This window comes from Pseudorasbora parva, chromosome 18, assembly GCF_024679245.1.
Source record: "Pseudorasbora parva isolate DD20220531a chromosome 18, ASM2467924v1, whole genome shotgun sequence".
Lineage (NCBI taxonomy): Eukaryota > Metazoa > Chordata > Actinopteri > Cypriniformes > Gobionidae > Pseudorasbora > Pseudorasbora parva.
The window spans coordinates 15,686,918-15,710,125 of NC_090189.1; the positions used below are offsets into that span (position 1 = coordinate 15,686,918).

General features: G+C 37.2%; 1 protein-coding gene across 3 annotated transcripts in view; it reads right to left on the minus strand.

Moving 5' to 3' along the window:
• Positions 1 to 4,978: 4,978 nt before the first annotated feature.
• Positions 4,979 to 23,208, minus strand: part of lhx5 (LIM homeobox 5) — a 95,453-nt gene continuing 77,223 nt past the window's right edge. For 2 of the 3 annotated variants that reach the window (XM_067424572.1, XM_067424573.1), the window contains 4 exons: positions 12,954 to 13,177; positions 10,307 to 10,584; positions 7,064 to 7,229; positions 4,979 to 5,919 (listed from right to left, as the gene is read on the minus strand). In XM_067424572.1, coding sequence (XP_067280673.1) covers positions 5,561 to 5,919; positions 7,064 to 7,229; positions 10,307 to 10,584; positions 12,954 to 13,177 — 1,027 coding nt within the window. In that variant the 3' untranslated portion in view covers positions 4,979 to 5,560. Of the gene's footprint in view, positions 5,920 to 7,063; positions 7,230 to 10,306; positions 10,585 to 12,953; positions 13,178 to 15,226; positions 15,776 to 23,208 lie in introns of those variants that run through there. The other variant, XM_067424571.1, reaches the window with a different exon arrangement.

The window sequence follows — 23,208 nt, forward strand, 5'->3', positions numbered from 1 at the left end:
CACATTTCACACCTTTTGAATTTTAGATGGTTTATATCTTTCTGCAAGTGTGTGTGTTTGTGTGTACCTGCATGTACGTTTGTGGTGTGGGCACACTAGCGTGTGTGTGTGAGTGTTTTATGGTCCTGGCTGATTAAGCTTGGCACTGTCAGGAGTGGGTTTGTGTGTGTAATTAATGATGTGTCTCCTGCTCTCTCCCATGGTAAAGGCTAATAGGATTTCCCAGCCCCAGGCTACAGCGAGGAGAGGCTGGGCGCACGAGGAAGTGTGCAGGAGAGGAGAGGGGAGGCAGATTGCGAGAGGTGATAGGAGAGGTGACAACGCAGGAGGTTTGAGCAGGTGGAGGTGAGGGGTTACTGAGGATTCTGGATGGCCGGGCTGTGCTTGAGAAGAGAACTTGGGCTGCTGTGGGAATATTAGAGTGTGGTAAAAGTGTTAAACCTGTGGTGAAAGAAACTGGTAAATGTAAAAATCTCATTTGTTTTTATTAATTCGTTTTTGGTATTGAAATACTTACAAAATATTATTTATTAATCATAATAATAAATAATATTGAATCATTTTTTACATTATTATTATTATAGTATTATTAGAATTATATTAATTGCATCCAAAATAAAATGGTGTTTACATAATGTGTTTGTATGGTGCATAATTATCATGTATATATAAATGCACACGTGTGTGTGTGTGTGTGTGTGTATATATATATATATATGTATATATATATACACATACACATACATACATACATATGCACGCACGCACACACATACATACGCACGCATGTGTGCATTTATATATACATGATAATTATGGCTAATATATTAATGTATTTATGCATGTATATATAAACTAGTGCGAGTGTGTGAATATGTATATACACACATACATGCATACATACATACATATTTGGGACGTGTTTAATCGATTTGACAACACTAAAAATATAAATAAATTGTAGTTTATTCTGTCATGATTAAAAATATACAGTTAAAATAGATCAAATGTAACTAGTCACATTAAACTGTTTAATATACCATATGCATCAACATAAAGTCTTGTAGTTTTGAGTTATTTTTTAGGAACATTTATTTAATAATTTATTTAATATGAAACATAAGTTTAAAACATAGTTTAAAATATTTTTAATTGTATCACAATTAATTAGTTTCAGTCATCATTAAAGTTATACACCGATAAAATAGATCAAAAAATAGAAAACATCACTATCCATTTAAAACACTTTAATATTGCTATTGCATACACTATATGCATTAAAATAAAAAGTAAATAAAAATATTTTTTTAGGAAACACATTAAGTAAATTAAATAAATAAATATTTTATATTTATTTTTATATTATTTTGATATATTACAAATATATATTACAATTATTTTGAAATGTATAAATATATTTTATAATTGATTTAATTATTACTTTTATTGTTAATTTTCAGTCCTCATTAAAATGATATACAGCTAAAATAATTCAAATGTAACTCTCCATTTAAGACACTATTTTAAATCATTATTGTCTGTACTATATGCACAGAATCCCATTAAAATACTAATAGTGCCAAACAGGTTGATGATGTGCAAATGGGAATTGTATTTTGAGCTGAACTAAAAATACACGAGAAGGAAAAAAAACACAATCAATAGTTGATTGACACAAATTTACTTGAAGCAAAACAACTTTTTAATTGTTCAGTTTCTTCTGGTATATTCAAGGTTTCACATATAAAACTGTATGATTGTGCTTGACCGTTTGACCTTTGAAGAGTCAGAAATCTAAACGAACATGTGCAAATATAACTAATCTTTAAAAGATAATGAAACATCAGTGGAGGAAGGCTGAAGAGAGATAGAGCAAGCAAACCAAAGTAAAGAGGGATGCGGAGAGGCTGTGCAGTTAGAGACTTTCTAGGGGGTTCCTGTGCTGGGGGCATGATTGTGTGCCGGGTTGAGGGGGGGTTGTGGGATAGCATGGGACGGAGAACGGGAGGGAGAGAGGTGTGAGAGAACGAGCAGGTGATTTATAACAACAACAGAAGGCTTCTCTCCCCTCCACCACCTCCTCTTCCCTCTCACTGAAGCAAAACAAGGAAATCCATTACAAAAAGGCTTGTGTGATAATGGACTTTGCTCTGTGTGTGTGCGTGTGCAGGACCAAGACAACAGATATATTTAGGTAATAAAGCTGTAAAGATTTTTTTTTAGATATACAAGTGTGCCTGTGAAGCTCTTGGTCAAAGCATGGCTCCGGTCCGTAAGTGTATGTGTATACAGACACATGTTCAGTCCCCGAGCTCCTCGCCTTCTCTTCCTCACCTCCCTGAGATAAAGACCTCTATTCTACCTCGCAGAACGAGGGAACGGTGCTGGCAGACTCCAGGGAGCAAACAGAGAAGGAGGAGAAGTAAATAATAAAGGGATATGGCAGGCAGTAATGGTATGGTGGCACTGAAAACCACGTTCTCCACGGCAGGAGGGGCTGCATGCGGGACGTAGCCCGGCTCAGAGTCTCCCTCTGGGGGAGGAGACGGGTTGGACGAGCCCGTGCCTGCTCCTCTCGCATTACCCCTTATGTTAAAACCAGTCAGGGGGAAAATTGGGGCCTGCGTGGTCCTCCGCAGGCCCACCTGAGCCCACTGAGACCAGGAATGGGAAAGGAGGGGGGACCTGCAAGTCTCTAAATGCATGAGTAATAAGAGTCATAACCTTGAAAACATGTTGGGCATGAAAGCAAATGCATGCGAAATGCACGTTAGAATGTGATGGCTGTCGACTCATATGTAAGAAAGTTAGAGAACTTTAAAGTTATTTCAGTCATTTCTATAAATCCATTCAAACTTTAAACGGGATTATTTATTTATTTTAGAAATCAGATGTTATATCCTCGCTTTACAACAAGCATGCTGAGAATTCATGAGGTAGATTTATAAGAAAAATGTTTATCTAGATACAATCCTTTTGTGAGTCTCATTTAGGGTCAACTATAAAATTCACATGCCCCGGGACAATTTTTTTTATGGGTGGGCTGTTTTGTTTGGTTACGATCGTAAGATTGTTTTAGTCTGTTGTTTTGTTTTGTTTGGTGGTTTGTGATGATTTACAACACTTTGGTCGTTTTAGTGTTGTGTTTTTTGTTTGTTTGATGGTTTGTTTAGTGTTGTAGTGTTTTTGTTTGATGTTCGTTTTGTTGACTTTAATGGTTGGTTTAGTGTTGTTTTTTGGTGGTTTGTTTAGTGTTGTAGTTTTTTATGTTTGTTTTGTTTGATGTTTGTTTTGTTGATTGTTTTGTAAGGGTTTGTTTAGTGTTGTTTTGTTTGGTGGTTTGTTTAGTGTTGTAGTATTTTTGTAATGTTTGTTTTGTTGATTTTTTTAAATGGTTTGTTTAGTGTTGTTTTTGTTTTGTTTGGTGGTTTGTTTTTGTTTGGTTATTTTGTGATTTTTGTTTTGTTTGGCTGTAAGATTGTTTTAGTATTTTTTTGTTTGGTGTTGTAGTGTTTGATGGTTTGTTAGTTTATTACATTTTATAGTTTTAGTGTTTGGTGGTTTGTTTTGTTTAGTGACTGATTATTTGTTTTGTTTATTGTTGTAGTGGTTTGTTTTGGTTTTTGACTTTTTGATGGTTTGTTTAGTGTTGTAGTTTTTTTTGTTTTTGTTTTTTTTGTTTAGTGACTACTTTGGTGATTTTGTTTTTTTGGCTCTAAGATTGTTTTAGTTTTTGTTGTTTTGTTTAATTTATTAATTGTTGCTCTGAAATACTTAATCAATTTCAACGTTGAAAAAGTAAAGTAGATCAAAAGTAAAGATAAAGTAGATTTACATTTCTTTGTGATCATATAAATTCACTTATTAAATTGGATCGTTTTTAAGTATGCATATTACTACTATGAAAACTATATTCTATTCTTGTTTCATACAAGCAATGGGAGGTATTTTCTCAAGAAATTAAATGTAACCCATTTTATATATGAGTATCTTGAATCTTTTAAGCCTAAATACTGTAGTGCCCGTTTCTACATTTCTCTCGTGACAAAACTAGTTAATTGAATTCGTACAAAATTATTATGCCCCCCTATTTCCAGGTGACATTTGTCTAGACAATTGCTTTTCTTCACTAGCCCATCAGATGGCGCCTGCTTTCAGTCTAGAGGCTGTTCAGGGCGCAGTGGTAAGTCACAGATGTTGCTTGTCCCGTTCTTTTGTTTTCCCCCCATTGAGAAGAGAGACCTCAGCTGTTAAAGGAGATTCTTCATTATGGCTTCAATGTTCTTTTGAAAATCATTTCCATTAAAACATTTTTTTTTTTCAAAGGAAGGTACTAAAGCGAAGGTTAAATGAAGTTGAACAACACACAGGCTCGTCAGGCATTTCTGAGAGCTTCTCAATGACAGATCACTGTGTGGGCAAAGGCCTCTATCCAGAAGACTACAGCAGGCTCCAATAGAGACGGGGGGGATGGGGAGCGATTTGGGTAAGGCAGATGTCTTCATGTGTTGCAGGTGCATATGTTTGTTTTTAAGTGTGAAGACTTAAAATTAGAAGACAAAATATCCATAGTTGTTTCTGATTTTGTCCTCTTTTGTAGTGTTGACTTCCTGTCACAAAAACGAATGATGTCATGGAACGTCAGTTAATTTCTACATTTGAGTTGTCCTAATGTGTCTAAATCATTATAATTTCATAATCAATCTAATGTTTAGTTAACCCTTCTTTGCTGTATGACGGTAATTGTAACATTTTAGACTTATTTTAGATTTATAGTGATTTAACATTTGTGACTTGTTATTAAAGTTCAATTGTTAGAGTGCAATTCTGTTACAGTTCTGTTCTACAACTAATAAAAATAGCATGTGTTGAAATATTAGATTCAGTGAACCTGAAAGTCCAATTACATATCAATATCTGATGTGATTAGTGCGAAGCGTGTTTTGACAGCCGTAGATTCATCAGAACACAGGTATACTGAATGTTCATCAAAATGTTTAATGAACCAATTCATCGGTTAATGAATGAACCAAATATGTTACAAATGGACCAGTTTTAAGACAGAAAAGAAAACATTAGAACAAATCGAGTCTCAGTATCTCAGAAAAGAAAGAAACTTAAGCCAATAAAAGGATGAAAATGGATTTACCTTTAAGTACTAGCTCACTTCTGACCATCAAATGCAGCTTTAAAATGTTGCTAATCAGGAAGTTAAAGCAGTAGAAAACCTCTTGGATGAACATATGAGCTATTGTCGATTATGACGCAATCATAATATAGAAGTCAGGAAACCATAACAACGGAAATTAAACCAATGTGATGACAATACACATCCTTTGACAGTAGAAACTAAACTGCGAGAGGCTGCTCATTTGCACTTGGATGTCTTTCCTCCTCTCAGGTTTATGGTCCAAATATTGGTTTGCTCTGGTCTGTGATCAGCCAATAAGCCTCGCTCAGAAACCTATAGCACTAAGGTGATCATTCTGGTTAGACCGGTTAGAGTGGAATCCCCTCTGTGTCCATAGTTCAGAGTCTTATCCCAGGCCACCCCTCTGTTCTACCAAACAGTGTTCTCCCCCATCTCTTGACCAGGATGGGACATGGGGCCGCTGTAACTAGTGTTGTTGGCCAGGGGGAAGGGTGGACTCCCTGCAAAGCCACCCTCCCCCTGTGGATTGGGATGAAGAGGTCCGGTCATGCCTGGCTCGGGACTGGGGGTGTCTGCGTGGGAGATCATGTCCGTGAACCTTTGGTCGTCTGAGGGGTGGTGAGCAGAGACCGGGCCGCCCTCTAGGGCTCCTGAACCCGATCCTAGGAGGTAAGGGGACTCTGCTGGAGACTGTGCCTGTGAAGAAGGAGGTCCGTGAGGGAAGAAATCGTAGTTGACCACTGGGCCGTAGTAATCACCTTGGTATTCTGTGGAGAAAAAGAGTCCATTAAGTTACTGCTTATGATATAAAAAAATTTAAAAAAAGATTTTGAGTTGACAATATGACTTGGCATTTAATGAATTCACAAGAAGTAATACATTTATTTGATGCCCAATTTCATCTGTTATTCTCATTTTCTGAGAGGATGTGTCAGAATAGCTCAGCTATGCCAAAAAGATTCATTTCGAGCATGTAACAAAGACAATGTTTTAATGAATGAAAATACTCTAATGAAAGGTGAGGAAAGAGGATGTAAATAAACGTGGAAATGGTAGGAGAGCTCAGAGGCATGTTCATTTTTATCCATCCTCTCGGTCCATCATACCTTTGCGATTGGCCTATATAATTAGTGCTACAGAAAGTCATTAACATTCCTCCCCAATTCCATTATTTTTTTTTCCTGCAGTTGTGATACTTTAATGTGCTAATCAATCATCAAAAGACATTTTACTATAAAGAAACGCCACTTGCTCAATGAGTGATAGATCGTTGAATCATCAATGCCAGACCTCCGGAGATCAGTATGTTATCTGTTCCTATGCTCTGGAGATGTATGTTGTTGTTTTTTTTTGTTTAGGGATTTAAAATGTGCATTTTTTCCCCAATTCTAGAACAGTTGGTGACCTTATTCTGAGAGTATTGCTATGTTTACTCATTACAGAAAGGAAAACACAGCTTGCATCTTTGCCAAATACCTGTTAGTTTTTCAGATACCAGGTGTGAGAGTGTGCATGTGCAAATCCGATCAACAAAACCAAGCTGGAATGTTGCGCAACAGGTAACGCACACAGTTTATGGTTTCCAGGATCCTTTCAATCAGGTTCCTCTGTATTCGTGGCTGGGACCCAATGTACAATTTTCCAAAGAACACCAGTACAATCCTGTGTTATTCTATTTTTTTATATTTTGCTCTGACGTTTAAGAGACAACATAAACATGGCTTTGGATTTTGCGTTACAGCTCTGAGAAATAATGGGTGACGTTGAAGCATTTTAGTACCGCTGGAGAAAATGCATGTACGAGTCTGTGTTTTCAAGGTGAGAGAAAAGCTACAGCGAACGTGTGTGAAGAACAGAATATGTTATTGTATGTTAATATGTTTTGACAGAACATTTTTTGTGTTTATGTACCTCCATAGTAACTGTATCCTCCAGGGCCCATTATGTCAGGGTCCTCTAGTCTTCCTCCAAGTGGCCTCATTCTGCGAGGTCCCCTGAAGAAAGCGTGTCGCCGCGCACCGAGAGCGCTGAGCTGCTTCATCCTGCGTTCTTTAGATCGCCGATTTTGAAACCACACCTACGAGGCAAAGAAACAATTATAAATGTGTAATTACAGAGGTACGTGATCTTCCTCACATGTTTCTCTGATTATCCATTTAGAAAATGGTAAACAGAAATGAAAAGTCCAGGGGACCTGGCTCACGTGAGTAATTATACCGTGTACAACAACTAAACTGGATGTTTACTTTCATCATGACTTATGTTGGTTAAAGGAACTTTCTTCTGCGGAACAAATTAGTCAATACAATGAAAGTCAATGGGGTCCAAACAACTTTAAACAATCTGACTTGCATTGTAAAGAGAGATGTATAGAATATAATATAATATAGAAAGAATGTCATACAGATTTTAGCCATTGCTGAAGGAAAATAAGTGTTGCATATATTGATTATATAAGACAGTACAGACTAACATAAAACTGTTCTGTCAACACTCCTGTTGATTTAACATTATTAGCAACACATATGTTTGAAGAAACACACAAACAACTTAATGAGGGAAATTAGCATAGCAATTGTTACTGGTCAATTTAATATGAAACATTTTCAGTGTTTTCCAAGCTTTGAAATGACATTTCTATAAATAACAATGTGACCAAATGAACTGAAAGACCAATTGGTTAGCCACTCGTTTAAATGTTTTTCATTTAAAATGTAACACCCTTCTAAAGCTATCAGCAGAATAGTCTATAGAGCACGTATGGACAAATATTCTCTCATTTTCATGTTTATCCTGCAGCTTAATCTAATAATGAAAAAACCAACACGTAACTGATCCAGCCCAACCTGTTAAATAAGTCTTGTCAGACCGAAAATGCTACCGAACTGCAATGCAATAGATTCCCAAGATTTATATTACTGTGAAAATTAATATGCTGTGATGATTTCACCAGTCCCTCATCGTTGTGCACGCACGCACATAATTTCTGAGACTGTGGTGCTGACAAGTATCGTTTGAACGCGGCACCGCCAGCTCATTACAAATAGACCTGATATAACAGTGTGTGACAGATGCAATATCAGACTCATCACTGTCGAACGTTGTTTCAATCTTTTAGTAAGACCAATGCAATCTGATGTACAATGTTGGCTAAGGAACTCAAATACAACTTTATAGTCAAAAAAATCACAACCATATGCTTCAACAAACACCACAAGGGCCTTTTTTCACACTGCTGTCATATAAACTGCTTGCGCAAGGACAAAGAGTAGAGAATGATATGAAAATGTCTGACATAAGGTGACATTGTTATGCATGATGGTTGAATGTAACACTTTCATGCCTGAATCTGCATTGCCACTGCATAATATATGCTAACAACAGTTAGGAGGCACAATCCTGCCATGTACGAAAGAGAAAAAGAGAGAGAGAGAGAGAGAGAGAGAGAGAGAGAGAATATATTGAGAGTGTGTTAGAGAGACAAAAACATGTTCTCTACCTAAAACCACTTAAGCATTCCTCTCCATGCTCAGCAAAGGCAACACCTGCTTATTGAGAACAATCGGCTAACTGTTTGGTACATTTTTATGGAAATGTTTTGCCTCCTCCTGAGTGAGCGTTGCTTAGGGATTACACACACATGCTGCTGAACCGGCATGGCTCCGGAGGGCTCCCTGCACAGAGCGCAATCCACATTTAACACATAACAAATGAACAGGGACGTGTGGCAAAGGCTGTCTCCATTTTGGCTCAGAAACAAAAGAATTGAGCCTTGCTGGGATTCAGAGAGGGTTGCGATTTCTTGATGATGACAGTGACACATGAAGATGAGCTGTTGTGCTTGAGTGGATAACTTTAGTCATCAGAGATCAAGAATCAAGTTCCCTTTGCTGTTGCAGACCTGTGTTTTTTTTACTAAACTGGTAAACAAACAAAGGTGAAGGTATTTTTATATGGACCTCTTGTCCTTATTGTTATTAAATCCATGTTTTTTTCTTTCTTTCATGTCATCCTTTCCACAAAGCATTATCTAAGGACTGAGTTTTATTGAAAAATGATGGAAAGCTCATCTCACTAATGGTGTTGATCTTTACCTTGACTCTACAGCATGGCTGTGTTTGTTTGGCAACAAACACCTATCCAATGACATTTCACCTCAGAAACTGAGAAATGTATAAACAGAAAGTTCTTCAATTTAGTAAGAACAGTAACTGATTGGATGTCAGAACAGCTTGTCTTTCAGCCATATTTTCTCAGCTGGAACTGACAAGCCTATAATGTGGCTGACGTTATCTTGCCTTTTCTGATCAGTGACTACCACCTAATAGAAATCCATTAATGACTTTAATTAACTGTGAAAATACCAGTCTATACTGGTATTTTTATATATGCCAGAATCCGACTACAATATGCCACAGTGTTTGCATATAAAAGCATAATATTTTAGTAGAATGTTAATTATACATTAATTTACTTAACTGTTATACTATTAATGTGTGCAATATAAATTAACTGTTATACTATTAAAGGGATCGTTCGCCCAAAAGTGAAAATTGAAGCAGATCTTTGCAGAAATTGACTACCTTATAGTGGGATACAAAAGAAATACTATGGTAGTCAATGGCTGCCAAGATCTGCATGGTTGCAAACATTATTCCAACTATATTCCTTTGTGTTGGAAAGGAATTCATACAGGTTTGGAGCAATATAAGGGTGAGTAAATGATGACAATTTTCATTTCTGGGTGAGCTATCCCATTAATAGGTGTACAATTCAATACAATAAAAAAATGCAACCATGCACATCCAAGAGAAGTTAGAAGTGTCCTCGCTTCACTTGTTTATGGTTTGTCAGTGGGATATCACCAAAATGTCAGCCTTGTCAAACCATGCATTCTGATTATTAAAAACTTTATAAATATATCAGCATTAAAATGTAACATTTCCTGTAGTGTCATGACCTTGAACTCTATGTAATGGCTAAATAAAACTATACATATATATCCTAAACATATCCAAGTGGTTCTCAATCCCCGTTGAAGAGAAGGTTTAAAATCTATTGCAAAAATGAATGTACTTATAAAATTACTTTATGAGAACTGATACGCCTAACGTTACTCATTTCCTGAAATCGCATAAATAAATGCAATCTTACCTGTATGACTCGCATGTTAAGGCCTGTCTCTTGCGCGAGCTGCTCGCGGATGTGTCGCGTGGGCTTCGGCGTGGCCACGAACGCGGCTTTCAAAGTCTCGAGCTGTTTGGCCTTGATGGTTGTGCGCGGGCCCCGTCGCTTCGTGCACGAGTTTTGCTCCTCGTTCTCGTTGTTGTTAGTGTCCTTATCTGAGGATGTGGAATTGTCCGTCTCCTTCGTGTCGTCCTGGATCGGATCCGGAAGATCAGGCGATAAACTCCGGTCCGTACACGATGACACTTAAGTTAAAGATCCAATGTGGGACATATTAGACTCATTACATTCCTCCCAATTATCACTTGGCTATAATATAATATCACCATTCTCTTGAGATAACAGAAAAAGTTGTAAGATGTTACATCGTTCATCCATAAATTATCATATTAATGGATGTTAAATAGCCTAATATAATTGCATAATTTGAGTCAGCATGTTCATTTGTTTTATTTGATATAGAACATTAATTTAACTGATTTCAAATACAAAAAAAACAAAAGCAACAACAACAAAACAACAAATATCACGGCTGACCAGACATGCGATGCTGTGGGCCTACTGTCCGAAAATCTTTTTTTTTTTTTTTTTTTTGGTTGCAAAGATTAGCTACACAAAACGGTTTTAAGATTAGGCTACTATGTATAAAGGTGCTAGTCTTGAATGTGTGTATGCTATATAGCATTTTAATTACGTTACGATAAAAATGAACGATCTTCATACATATAAAACACACACACACACACAAAGGAAAAACAAGCCGAGGTCTACACGTGAATCACTTCTGCAAAATATCGGAGGAATTAAGTCTGGTTGTCTCTTGGGACAGGCTGCTGTGCTTGATAACAGCTTGTCATTGTCTGAGGAGCGGGGATGTACGACTACAGACGTTTATCTGACAAGAACGCACGGACTGAGGAGAATGAGTTATGGACACTTCTCCATAGGTGGACAACACCAAACCAAAAGAGTCCTCAGCTCTTGGAAAAATGGATTGACTGAATCATATTCACGGACATCGACTAACATGGAATCATGACATGTTCGATGTACTTTTTTATTTAGCCTACATTTTAAAATTCTAAAAATTAAGTTATTCTGAAAAATAAACGCGTACATCATTTCCCCAAATATAGGTTAACACTGTATTTACAACTTATCCGGTAAGATTTAGGCCTATCCTTATAGTAGCCTTGAATGTAGCTATATTTTTTCTTACATTTACAATTATTCTAAATGCATTAAGTCATTCAATAATAATGTAAAAGTAGCACGCCACCACCTATTTCAAAAGAATGCACTGCTGCATTAATGCATATGGGTGTTGTACGTCTTTTTTAAATCGACTGGACGGAGCACTCAGTCGCTGTTAAATTAATTGGACTAGCACTGACCCACAAGTGGAGGCGATAATAATGTCATCTGTGTGTTGGGAAACAAACAGCCTGTCCGTGATTCTGAACACTCGCGAGCGTCACTGTCCTGGGACGCGCGTAAATAGTGAGCCAACACACCTCTGAATTGGACTGCTTGTTTTCTTTCAATGGGTTTTACATTTGAATTCAGCACACGGGCTCTGTTAATGTGCATTTACGTCTCAGAAACAATAGAAAGATAAAAGAGCACGTTAGAAAAAAACATTTAGGCTGCTTGTCGTTTGTTAGACAACAAACGAACACAAATGAAAACGGCAAATTGTAGACTATTTCTAATTTGATGGAAAACGAATTCGCTTCTTAAAATCGAGTTTAAAGCATGACGACAGTTTTTTTTTTTTTTTTTTTTCTGGTGTTGGATCCATGTGGTGAAACCAAGTAAGCTAAATATTTCTAAATGTCGTGCTTGATGTAGGCTAGGCATATTCACTATTTTTCGCTATAGATAAAGGCCTACCTAGGTAATAAAATAATAATAATAAATAAATAAAAATCCCACATTAATTTTGAATCTTTGAATGAAAATATTATCTTAAAATTCATAATATTTGTGATAACCTTATTAGGGTCTAAAGGTGTCCTCTCAATTGTATATATTGCACACCACATGACAACAAAATGGCTTCCTGTATTATGGTTATGCTACTATTAATCATGTTTTTTTTTAAAAACTGCTTCATATATATATATATATATATATATATATATATATATATATATATATATATATATATATATATATATATATATATATATATATATATTATAAAGAAATACTAGCCTACTAATAATTATAACGATAAACAGAAGAAAGTGACAAACTACTTAAACCAAACTTTTCATTCAGATAATTATCTTACACCACCTAGGCATTTTTTACTTTAAGTCCAACAAAAATATTTAAATGATTATTTGAAACGAAATATTGTTAATAATAATAAAGTAGTTATATTACTTGCCATTTTAATGTGATTTTTAAACCTCAATAGGCCTAGATCAGGTTAAAAAAAATGAGCCGTCATTGACCCATAATTCAAACCGAGTCAAACTCTTTTAGAGAGATTGAAATGTTCTCCCTCTCTTTCTCTCTCTGCTACACACACACACACACACACACACACACACACAGTCTAACCTGTCTTTACTCGTAGGCTACAGCATCTATCCGTCTCTCTCACCTGAGTTTAAATTGACTTCTTTGATAGCGCTCGCGCTCAGGTAGTCCTCTTTACACACGAATTTGTTTTCGTCGATGACGTAGAGCTCCTCGCCCGTCGACAGCTGTTTGTTGCACACCATGCACGTGAAACAGTTCAGATGGAACACCTTACTGCGCGCTCTTCGCACGAGGTCGCTGGGCGAAATTCCCTGCGAGCAGCCCGCACATTTCGTACCAAAACGCCTGTAAGGGGACATACAGAAAGGGGAAAAAAACAACACGATATTTTATACGAAAATAATTAGCATGTTAAACAAACCTAATGATCAACACAAAAGGTTATGTAATGGCCATTGACGATACTGCACTCCAGTAGCTACTACATACTGTGCCAATAATTGTTTATTTTACAGATACTCCGCCGGGAACTATTTAATGACCTGACTGCAATTTTTTTGAGCCAAGTAACTGTATAATGTGTAATAGGCTATGTGCATTATTATGTGTAATATTTGTGTTATGTGTGTGAATTTTGTATAATTTTGAACTGTCATGTATTTAAAAATAACCTACTGCAACACCAATAACTCACCATTTCACTCATTGTGTCAGCTATATGGAATAGTAATTTAAAAATTATATTATAAATTAGTAATGATAAATATGTCTATTCTGTAGCTATAGCTAATTCAACAGCAATTACGTATATTTTCGATGTAGCATTTTAATTAGCCATGCCATCAACAATATTTCTAAAGAAATTTGGCAGTAGGCTCAAGATAGTCGACATGCTCTATGAAGTGATATTGTGGGATTAATCAAGGCAACAAAGCCAAATTGTAGGCGTTAAAACACAAAAGCACAAGTAAGCTCACACACATAATATTATTATTTCCATAGCATAACTGTGAGTTGTCTTTAAAATGAAAACGGCACAACTGGGCTGTTAATTTACACATCTATTAACATAACCTGATTTCCTTGTATGTATTCATTCAGCCGAAATGAGAGATAATCCGCCTATTACATGTCGCTGGTTCTTTTCTGATTTGTTAATCTGCGCCTACACTGTTTTGGTAGAAAGAGAGGTGGAAATAGTATAGCATAGAGACGATGCAGTTTGTTCAATTCCCATTTCAATGGCAACGAGACGGGAAAGACCAGGTATACAGGCCGGTCGTGGTTGCGAGGCACGCCAAGCGCACCTACTCCCTTCTGTTTCTCCCCTCGGGTTTATTTTAACACTAATGCACTAAATCTTCTCCCATTTGTTATGGTATCGAGTCGCTCTCGCGCTTTTCAAATGCATCTCTCCCAGTGAAAGGCCATAACACTACTTACACAACAAATGGACGCATTACGGGTGATTACTGTTTCGCCCCACTAATGGCTCCACATTCAAGCGCCGAGCTGGATGGGCCCCATAGAACTTGATGGTCAAGGCCGTTTGGGATAACAATGGCACATATGAAAGCTTAAACACTGGATGACATTAAATAGCTCAGGGAAATGTAAACTAGAAAAAAAATCTCTGACAGAACTCATTTAGCGACATTAATGACTAATAAAAATAAACAAGCGGCCTATATTTGAGAATGCAAGTAGGCTATACGCAACATAGGTGTTTGAAACTGTTTTTTTGTTTTGTTTGTTTTTGGGTGGGGAATTTAGTGCATTTTCATTATACGATTTAAACTACACGGACGTGTAATTAAATGTTGGTGATTTATAATATTTAAACGATGATGATAATACGCTAATATTAGAACGTTTCTTGATTATTACATTATCTTGGCTATTTTTTTACTAGGCCTACATTTTGGATGGTATCTGAATTTAAATGACTGCATGTCCTAGGCCTATATATACATATTTTAAAAATATATATTTTTCGAATTTTCTTTTTTCTGAATAAATGTTTATTTTAAACGTATTAAAAATGCATAATAAAAGGCCTAATGATGAGCAAAATAATGACGTGTACAATGAACTATTATTTAACGACCAATCATGTGCACAAAGGTCTTCAAGAGAATTTCTCACGCCGAAAGCGTGTGAATCTACAATAAGCAATGAATGGGTCATCAATCAAAAACTATTAATGAACGGCGGAGGATCAAAGGTTTAGCAGAACGTTACACATTTTAGGCAGGTTAATCCACAATTCGAGACTCATCCACACGAGGGAAAACAAGGGTAGGTAAATCCTACATGACACATTCTTCAAATGAGGATTAGTCCAGAAGTTTGACGAGGTGAGGCAGCCCGAATGCAAGCAGCTTCAGATCTTACCTGAAAAAGTCAATTTTGCAATAGAGCTTTCCATCCCTTGAGAAACATTTCTCGGTCAGGTTGCAGTTACACTCGCAGCACTGGACACACTTGGCGTGCCATGCACGGTCGAGAACATTTAAGAGGAACCGATCCAGAATGGGCCTCTCGCAGCCCGCGCAGTGCACCATCATTCCGCCCTGGAGGGGACCGAGAGCCGATCTTCCCAAACGGGCACCGCGCCTCGGATTGGGGCCACACGAATCGGTGCGGAGCAACGTCTTGGCTTCTTGGAGAGGGAGGCAACAGAGAGCAAATGTTCCGTATTGAGAATGAGTCTCCACCACGCCTAGAGGTAAACACGCCGGACGCGATTGTTATGCATTATACCTGTCGGCATCCAGAAATCCACTGAATAAAAAAAAATGGAAGTAATCATTCGTTGCAGAGAGTTTGTCAACAAAAAGGCTTGTCCAAGTTTTCCTCTTGTTTTTGTTTGTGTGCTCTTGATCCACCTGCTCGTGTCCACTCACCTCACCGACACTTTTTACATCACTCTGTTCCAGTTCGCGGGAGCCTCTCGCATCCGTATTCAGATTCGATGACGTTTTTCTTGCACTTATCACGAGGCGGCCAATCACGGACAAGTTGCCATGGCAACGGGTTTAAATATTGGCACTCTCAGATTGCTTCCGAAGGTCTACCTTGTGTTTGGTAAAACGTCTATAAAGGCTGATGGTAGTAAAGCTAATTATTTCATCGACGTGCTTTTTTTTCTTTTTCTACCTTAGGTGCAACTTGGACTGGACCACTAAAATCAGGGGGAAAATTGCACATGTATTTAGTTAAAAGCCTTGCGTTTTGGCCTCACTTACCTGGATCCCGGACAAGCACATTCGGACTGGAAATCGCTGTTCGATTTCTTTATAGACGTTTGAGATCATTTTTTTTATCAAGACGAAACAATTGCTCTATTTTAATGCGGGATTGGAGAGTGAAAATCTAGTTGCAGTGGCTATCAGAGGGTATAAAGAAATGGTTAGAAACGTAAATAAATGTAGGCTATGTAGACATTTAAAGACACTATTTAAGTTTGCACGTCTTTTGCTTGACGCCTAAATGTAGAAAATCCAAATAGCCATCACTGCGTCTTAATTCTGGAGGAGTGATCTGTGCGCGCGGTGGGGGATCCCGTTCTTTTATCATGCATAAAGCTATTTACAGGGAAATGCACTGGATTAAGATACTGGCTCGCATCAATAGAGAGCACCGGATCGCCCAGCGGTTTGACAAAGTAGCCACAAATCGAAGGGATTTTAAATATTTACCCAGGTAATCATTTTGTTAGCTGTGGAAATGCAAACACTACACTCTAGTTTATTCGAGTGAATTAGAGACTGCATTTGCAATCTTTTAGAACATTTAGCTATTGCTAAAATGTATTATTTTATTTTTTACAGGTCAGATATAATGGTGCGTGCGCTCCCATGCATTTCCAGAGATTTTTAAATTCATCCAATACCTAAAAGGAAATTATATATATATATATATATATATATATATATATATATATATATATATATATATATATATATATATATATATATATATATATATTCAGTGGTATTTTTTTACCACTATGCATTACTACATATTGCGTGGCATTTTCGTCAAGAATGCTGTGTTTTCACGCTTTCTGAAAGCCACAGGCATGTCTGATCGCTGGAATAAATCCGGATCAGGCCACCCGCGGTCTGTCTACCTGCTTCCCTCTCTCCATGTAAACAATAGCACATCGTTTACAGTTGTGTTAGTGTATCGGATTAGAATGCGAACGCAAACACCGTAACCAAAGCTCTGCCCGTTGTTAAATATAATTTAAGCCAGCACTATTTAACACACCAAAACATAATCATTTCTTAATCCATTATTATTGTAAACTTTTAAAATACGGGGTTCACAAAAAAAACTATCTATCTATCTATCTATCTATCTATCTATCTATCTATCTATCTATCTATCTATCTATCTATCTATCTATCTATCTATCTATCTATCTATCTATCTATCTATCTATCTATCTATCTATCTATCTATCTATCTATCTATCTATCTATCTATCTATCTATCTATCTATCATCCCCTAAAATTAATAATCCCTTTACATCATGCAGGGCTTAAGCAGTGACTAAACAGGGTTTGGTAATATTTGGAGTCAGGGGATGCCGGTGGGCGGCATGCTGGAGAACAGGAGAGCCAAGGGCGAGTTTCGGGACCCCCGCTGTTCTTGGCAGGCAACAACGGCTGCGAGTTTGGCTTCGTTTACATTTCTAATCCCATCGCGATGCACGCTATTTATTTTCTCACTAAGTATTGTTTTGTTGACTCCCCATTTAAGAAATCCTCAGTTTTCCCCCTGACGTTACCCTCCGCGAATAAGCAAATATGAGTGAAATGCACGCCTGGGCTACTTCCAGTCATTTGCATATTTTTAAATAGCTAAATGCTAAAATTAAAGGTGCCATCTGTTTACAATCGCCCTGACAGAAGAGCCATTAACAGGCTGGCCTAACCTTGTCGAGTCTTTTTGGTTAAATAGCGAATCAGCCCACAGCTTGTGCGTACACACATATGCAGCCAAAACTTTGTGAACGTGGAAGTATAGAAACACAGCACCTCGTTAAAATCGGATTTTAAGCGACTCGGAACCGTCCCACTCTCATATAGCCACCTCATCCAACGCTAACATTTGGGCCTGGAAACGGGTTATTGAGAGTCTACTCTTCTGCGTCTAATCAATGGGCCACAGGGCTATGTATGAAGCACTAGAGAAAGGGACTGAAGTCTTCTATACAAACAAACGGTAGTGGAGCCACCTGTGCAGACGGAGGAACTGTCCAGGGTGCTGAAAACAGCGGGAGGGATTTGTGCTCTGAGTGACTAATGCATCCAGACAGTGTGTGAATTATACAACGACTTTCAGGATGGATGGATATTATAAAAGAATTTCGACCTTTTAAAAGGGGTTTAGACATCTACTTCATTCATTACCAGTATATATATATATATATATATATATATATATATATATATATATATATATATATATATATATATATATATATATATATATATATATATATATTTATATTTATGTTATAAAGTTAGCTAAAACAAAATTCTAATTAGTATTGGTATTTGCATATTGTTTGTAGATAAACATATTTAATTTATATTAGATTATTGATTATTATGGACAAGTAAAAGTGAAATATTTCATACATTACACTTGGTTATGCCCAAAACCTTTGCAAATCTCAGATAAAAACAGAGCATTGTTGTATGAGATTCATTTAAAGGCAAATGTCCTTATTATTGGTCTCAAAGGCTTTGGGTGTCTATCAAAGATATCATACAAGTGATCTCTCGAGTTTTGCATAAACAAGACATGAATACATGCATAGCAGATAAAACGGCTCAGTTTTCTTTGTGTCATTTACAGACAGAAGTGTTTTGAGGGCCTAATTTGTTCACGCTTTATTTAGTGGACTTTTCCACATACACACAAACTATTAGCATGGATGAAAACAATACATAAACACACACACAGAGAAACGGAGAGAGGAAACATCTGCATAAACAAACACATAAATACACGTTATATATACTAGGTGGACTCGCTTTTAAAAATAAAGGTTCTTTATCGGCCTTGAACAGCCATGGAACATTTGCATTCTACAAAAAGGTTAATTGGAAAAAGGTTCTTTAGATTATATATTATTATTATTATTATTATTTTTTAGATTATTAAAATATTTTTTCACACTAAGAAAAACATGGTTCGGTCATATATTCGGTGCCTTTAAATACGATGTACTTACATTAAAAAAATGTGTTCATAATGTATTGCGAAACAGAAACACTTTTGCTGCTAATGAGGTGGGATACAGAAGGGCAGGGGCCGGTTTGATGGTATGGGTATAGGTTTAAGGGTGGGTTAAGGGATGAGGGAAGGTCAACAGTGTAATTATAGCAAAATTATTTAAATTAAATTGCATGCTTTTATTTTTTAAGTACAATGTAAAAACATGTATCTACACTATACCTGTCTCAAACGATTAATTTAAATCTTAGTAGTTAAAGACACTTAATATAATGTGGGACAAATAGTTCTGTTCATTGTTCACTGAAAGGTTCTTTGTGGAACTCTAAATGGTTCTACTATTGCATTGGTACGGAAACCCCCTTTTGTAACCTTTATTTTTAGCATATATTCTAAAAATTAATTCCACACACACACACACACACACACACACACACACACACACACACACACACACACACACACACACACACACACACACACACACAAAAGATGCAGAGTTAAAAGGGGCAATGTAAATAGTCAGAAGAACATGAGACACGGACACACTTTGAAATGAGCTCCACTCAAAACATGTCTCCCTGGAGACATTGCAGTGAGTGGCACACCTCCACTTCCCTTGCACAGACCTTCATTCTCACTGCCAGAACTAGCCTGGAGGGGCCAAGCCATCTCAGCATGTTTTCTACCCCGTACTACAATCCACCAAGTCCACCGCACACACAGGCAGGCAGACAGACAGACACACTCTCACCCCAAAGTGCCATTAGTCTTGAAAGGTAGGAGAAGGGAGAAGAGGTGAACAGGCATCTCAAGCATTCCGATTTGCGCCCCCCTCCCATCCCTCCGCCTACCGTATCCATCTACCAAAGGGGTACATGACTCCCCAGGGCTGAGGCAGCAAGCTGGGGTAGGCCTGGAGGGGGCTGCGAGCCGGGATGCGATAGTGGGGGTCGGTCAGTGTGATGGATGGTTGATTGGTAGCTGTCCCAGGGGCCTCCCTCTCTCTCACCTCTGGCGCTGGGAATTAAAAGGCGGTTTGTCTCTAGCGAGTCCTCAGCTGCTGAAAGCAGCCCGGCAATTTCACAGAGATCAGAGAGGGCATTACTGCTGCCTGTCAGGGGAGCCGTCACACAGCCGGACACCACAGGGTGGGGTGGCGAAGGGGGGGGGGGGGGGGCGCTACTTACAGGCAGGCACATGCGTGTTAATTCTCACATAGAAAAACATGTGAATACAGATGAGAAAAAGAAGGACTCTGTATCTATCCACGGAGCAAGACTTCTCTGAAGAGCTGATCTGTCTGAGTGGAGTAAGTGCGCACACACACACACACACACACACACACACACACACACACACACACACACACACACACACACACACACACACACACACACACACACACACACACACACACACACACACACACACACACACACACACACACACACACACACACACACACACACACTCTCACAGGGCCTTTTATCGACAGCCCTGTCCATCGCACTTATCTGTTCTAATCTAAGCTCTCTCCATTAACACCCAAACTACCCTCAGAACACCAATGCGAGACCCCTACCCTGATGAGTATAAATACACACAGACATTCACACTTTCAACACTCTCTCACACCCACTAAAACACCAAGAAACTTATTAACAGCCACCAAACAGTTAGAGTTTGGTGGAAACCATCTGGTCAGAAGCCCCACTGAACTGTCACTTACCGCTATGGCCATGGTTGACAGATGAGGAAAAACAGGAAATGCAAGGGGTCCACCTATTGATTGATTCAAATATATAAATATGGTTTTTAAACCCAAGCTACATTTCAGAGTTCACCCACAGTATGTTTCCCACCGTGATTTTAACATGTAATGTACACTGTAAACCCTAATCAGCTGACAAAATAAAAATATTGAGGTAATTGGTTACATTTTTAAGTTATGGAATTTTAAGATCAAGTAAGCAGAACTTGCAGATTTTGTACTTGTACATATAACTGCGCTTAATTTGAAATATTTGAGTAAGCAAATTCATACATTTAACTTAAAATGATCATGTAATCAACTTAAATAGTTTTAGTAGTGGTAACTTGGCTACACTGTAAAAATTATTGGTTTAACTTAAAAAAGTAAGTAACCTGGTTGCCTTAAAATTTTGAGTTTATTGAAATTAAACATTTGAGTTGATACAATGAAGGACATTTGTTTAATAAATAGAAACTCAAAAAATGATTGTATCTAAACCACATAAAAAATTTGATAAATCATGAAAATAGCACTATTTGGCATGTTTCACTGCGTTTTCAGAAATAAAACACACAATTACCCAATATTCTTACAAAATCTTTTAATAATATTTTCATAAAGGTTGTCGAATCTCAAAAAAATGTTCATTGTATTAACTCAAAAATTTAATTTCAATGAACTCAAAATTTTAAGGCAACCAGGTAACTTTTTTTCTAAATTATTTTTTACAGTGTAGCTTTTATTAGCTAATTCAATAAATGCTAAATTGCTAATTGGTAACAATGCTTTGATTGCATCATCATAGCATAGCAACTACGGCTCTTAATTCCTGAGGAAAGTTCGGTGGAAAAAAGGCGATCTTTTTTCAAACCAAGCTTATGCTCCATTCATCACCATAATAATAACCCTACAAAAAAACCCTCATAATGGAAACGTTCTAAATTAGCATAGCTAAACATTAATCATTATATCTTACACAAAAAATACACTTAATTTTAGCATTTATTCTCCCAATGCAAAACATGCTAGGAACTCCCAGCCCAGTTTCAACTAAATTTAAGTTTGTCTAAATTAAAAGAAACTAATTCATACAACAACAACAAAACAAAACAAAATCCCATTCAGCTCACTTAAAATGTGTCAGGTTTGTAAACTCAAATAAGAAAAAAAGTTCTAAGTTAATTGGTTGAACTTATTTGTTTAATTTAAGTTGGCTCTACTCAAACCAATGCATAAATAACATATACTTATAATTTAATGACTTTATATACCAGTTATTATATACCAGACTTACAATCACTTGCTGTGAAAGACCCCTATTTTATAGAAATAATTTACCATGAAAATTTTTATATCATTTAGTCACTTTCATGTCATACAAAAGTGACTTAATTTTGTTCTTTTTTCCCCCCCTGTGCAACACATATGAAGTTTAGCAGAATGTCCCAGAAGTTCACACTCAGACAGGATTGGATCATCGAGGATAAGTAAAAATGGGCTAATTATATTAATTATAAACTATACCGGTCAATTATTTAGGGTTTGTTTTTGACTCTTGGTGATTCTCTTATTCTCACCAAGACAGCATTTATTTGATCAAAAACAGTAAAACAAATACGGTATATTATTATACTTTAAAATATTATCACAGTTAAAATACCTTTTTTTCTAAAAAAAGATGATTTTCTGCTCAAGCAACATTTCTGATTATCAGTAAAAACAGTTGTTCTGCTTAAATTTTTTGTGGAAACCATTACGTTTTTTTAAGGATAGACATTTTCTTTGATGAATAGACAATTCAAAAGAACAGTATTTGAACTAAAAATCTTTTGTAAGAGTAGATATGTGTTTATGGTTACTTTTGACTACTTGCCAGCCTACTTGCTAAATAAAAGTATTAATTTATTTTATTTTTAACTAACAGTGTGTGTGTGTGTGTGTGTGTGTGTGTGTGTGTGTGTGTGTGTGTGTGTGTGTGTGTGTGTGTGTGTGTGTGTGTGTGTGTGTGTAGAGTACAGACCCTGTCACTGAGGCATGATGAGAGATTACCTGCAGCCTTTGGTCCATCTTAATGAGGTAATGAGTGTGTGTGTATGTGTGTGTGTGTGTGTGTGTGTGTGTGTGTGTTGGGGGTTCTGCCTCTGCCCTCATATACTCCATTAATCAGAGAGGGTTGGGGGGGTCAGACACCACGGCCAGAGCACCAACCCACCCCCATAACACACTAATGGACTGACTGAAGGTGCATTTAGTTAAATGGCTCTGACTGCTTAGCATGATGGAGAGGAGTAGGGTGAGAGACAGGCTGGATATACAGAGAGCAAAGATGAGAGGCATAAGTGTAGCAAGATGACAGGAAAAAAA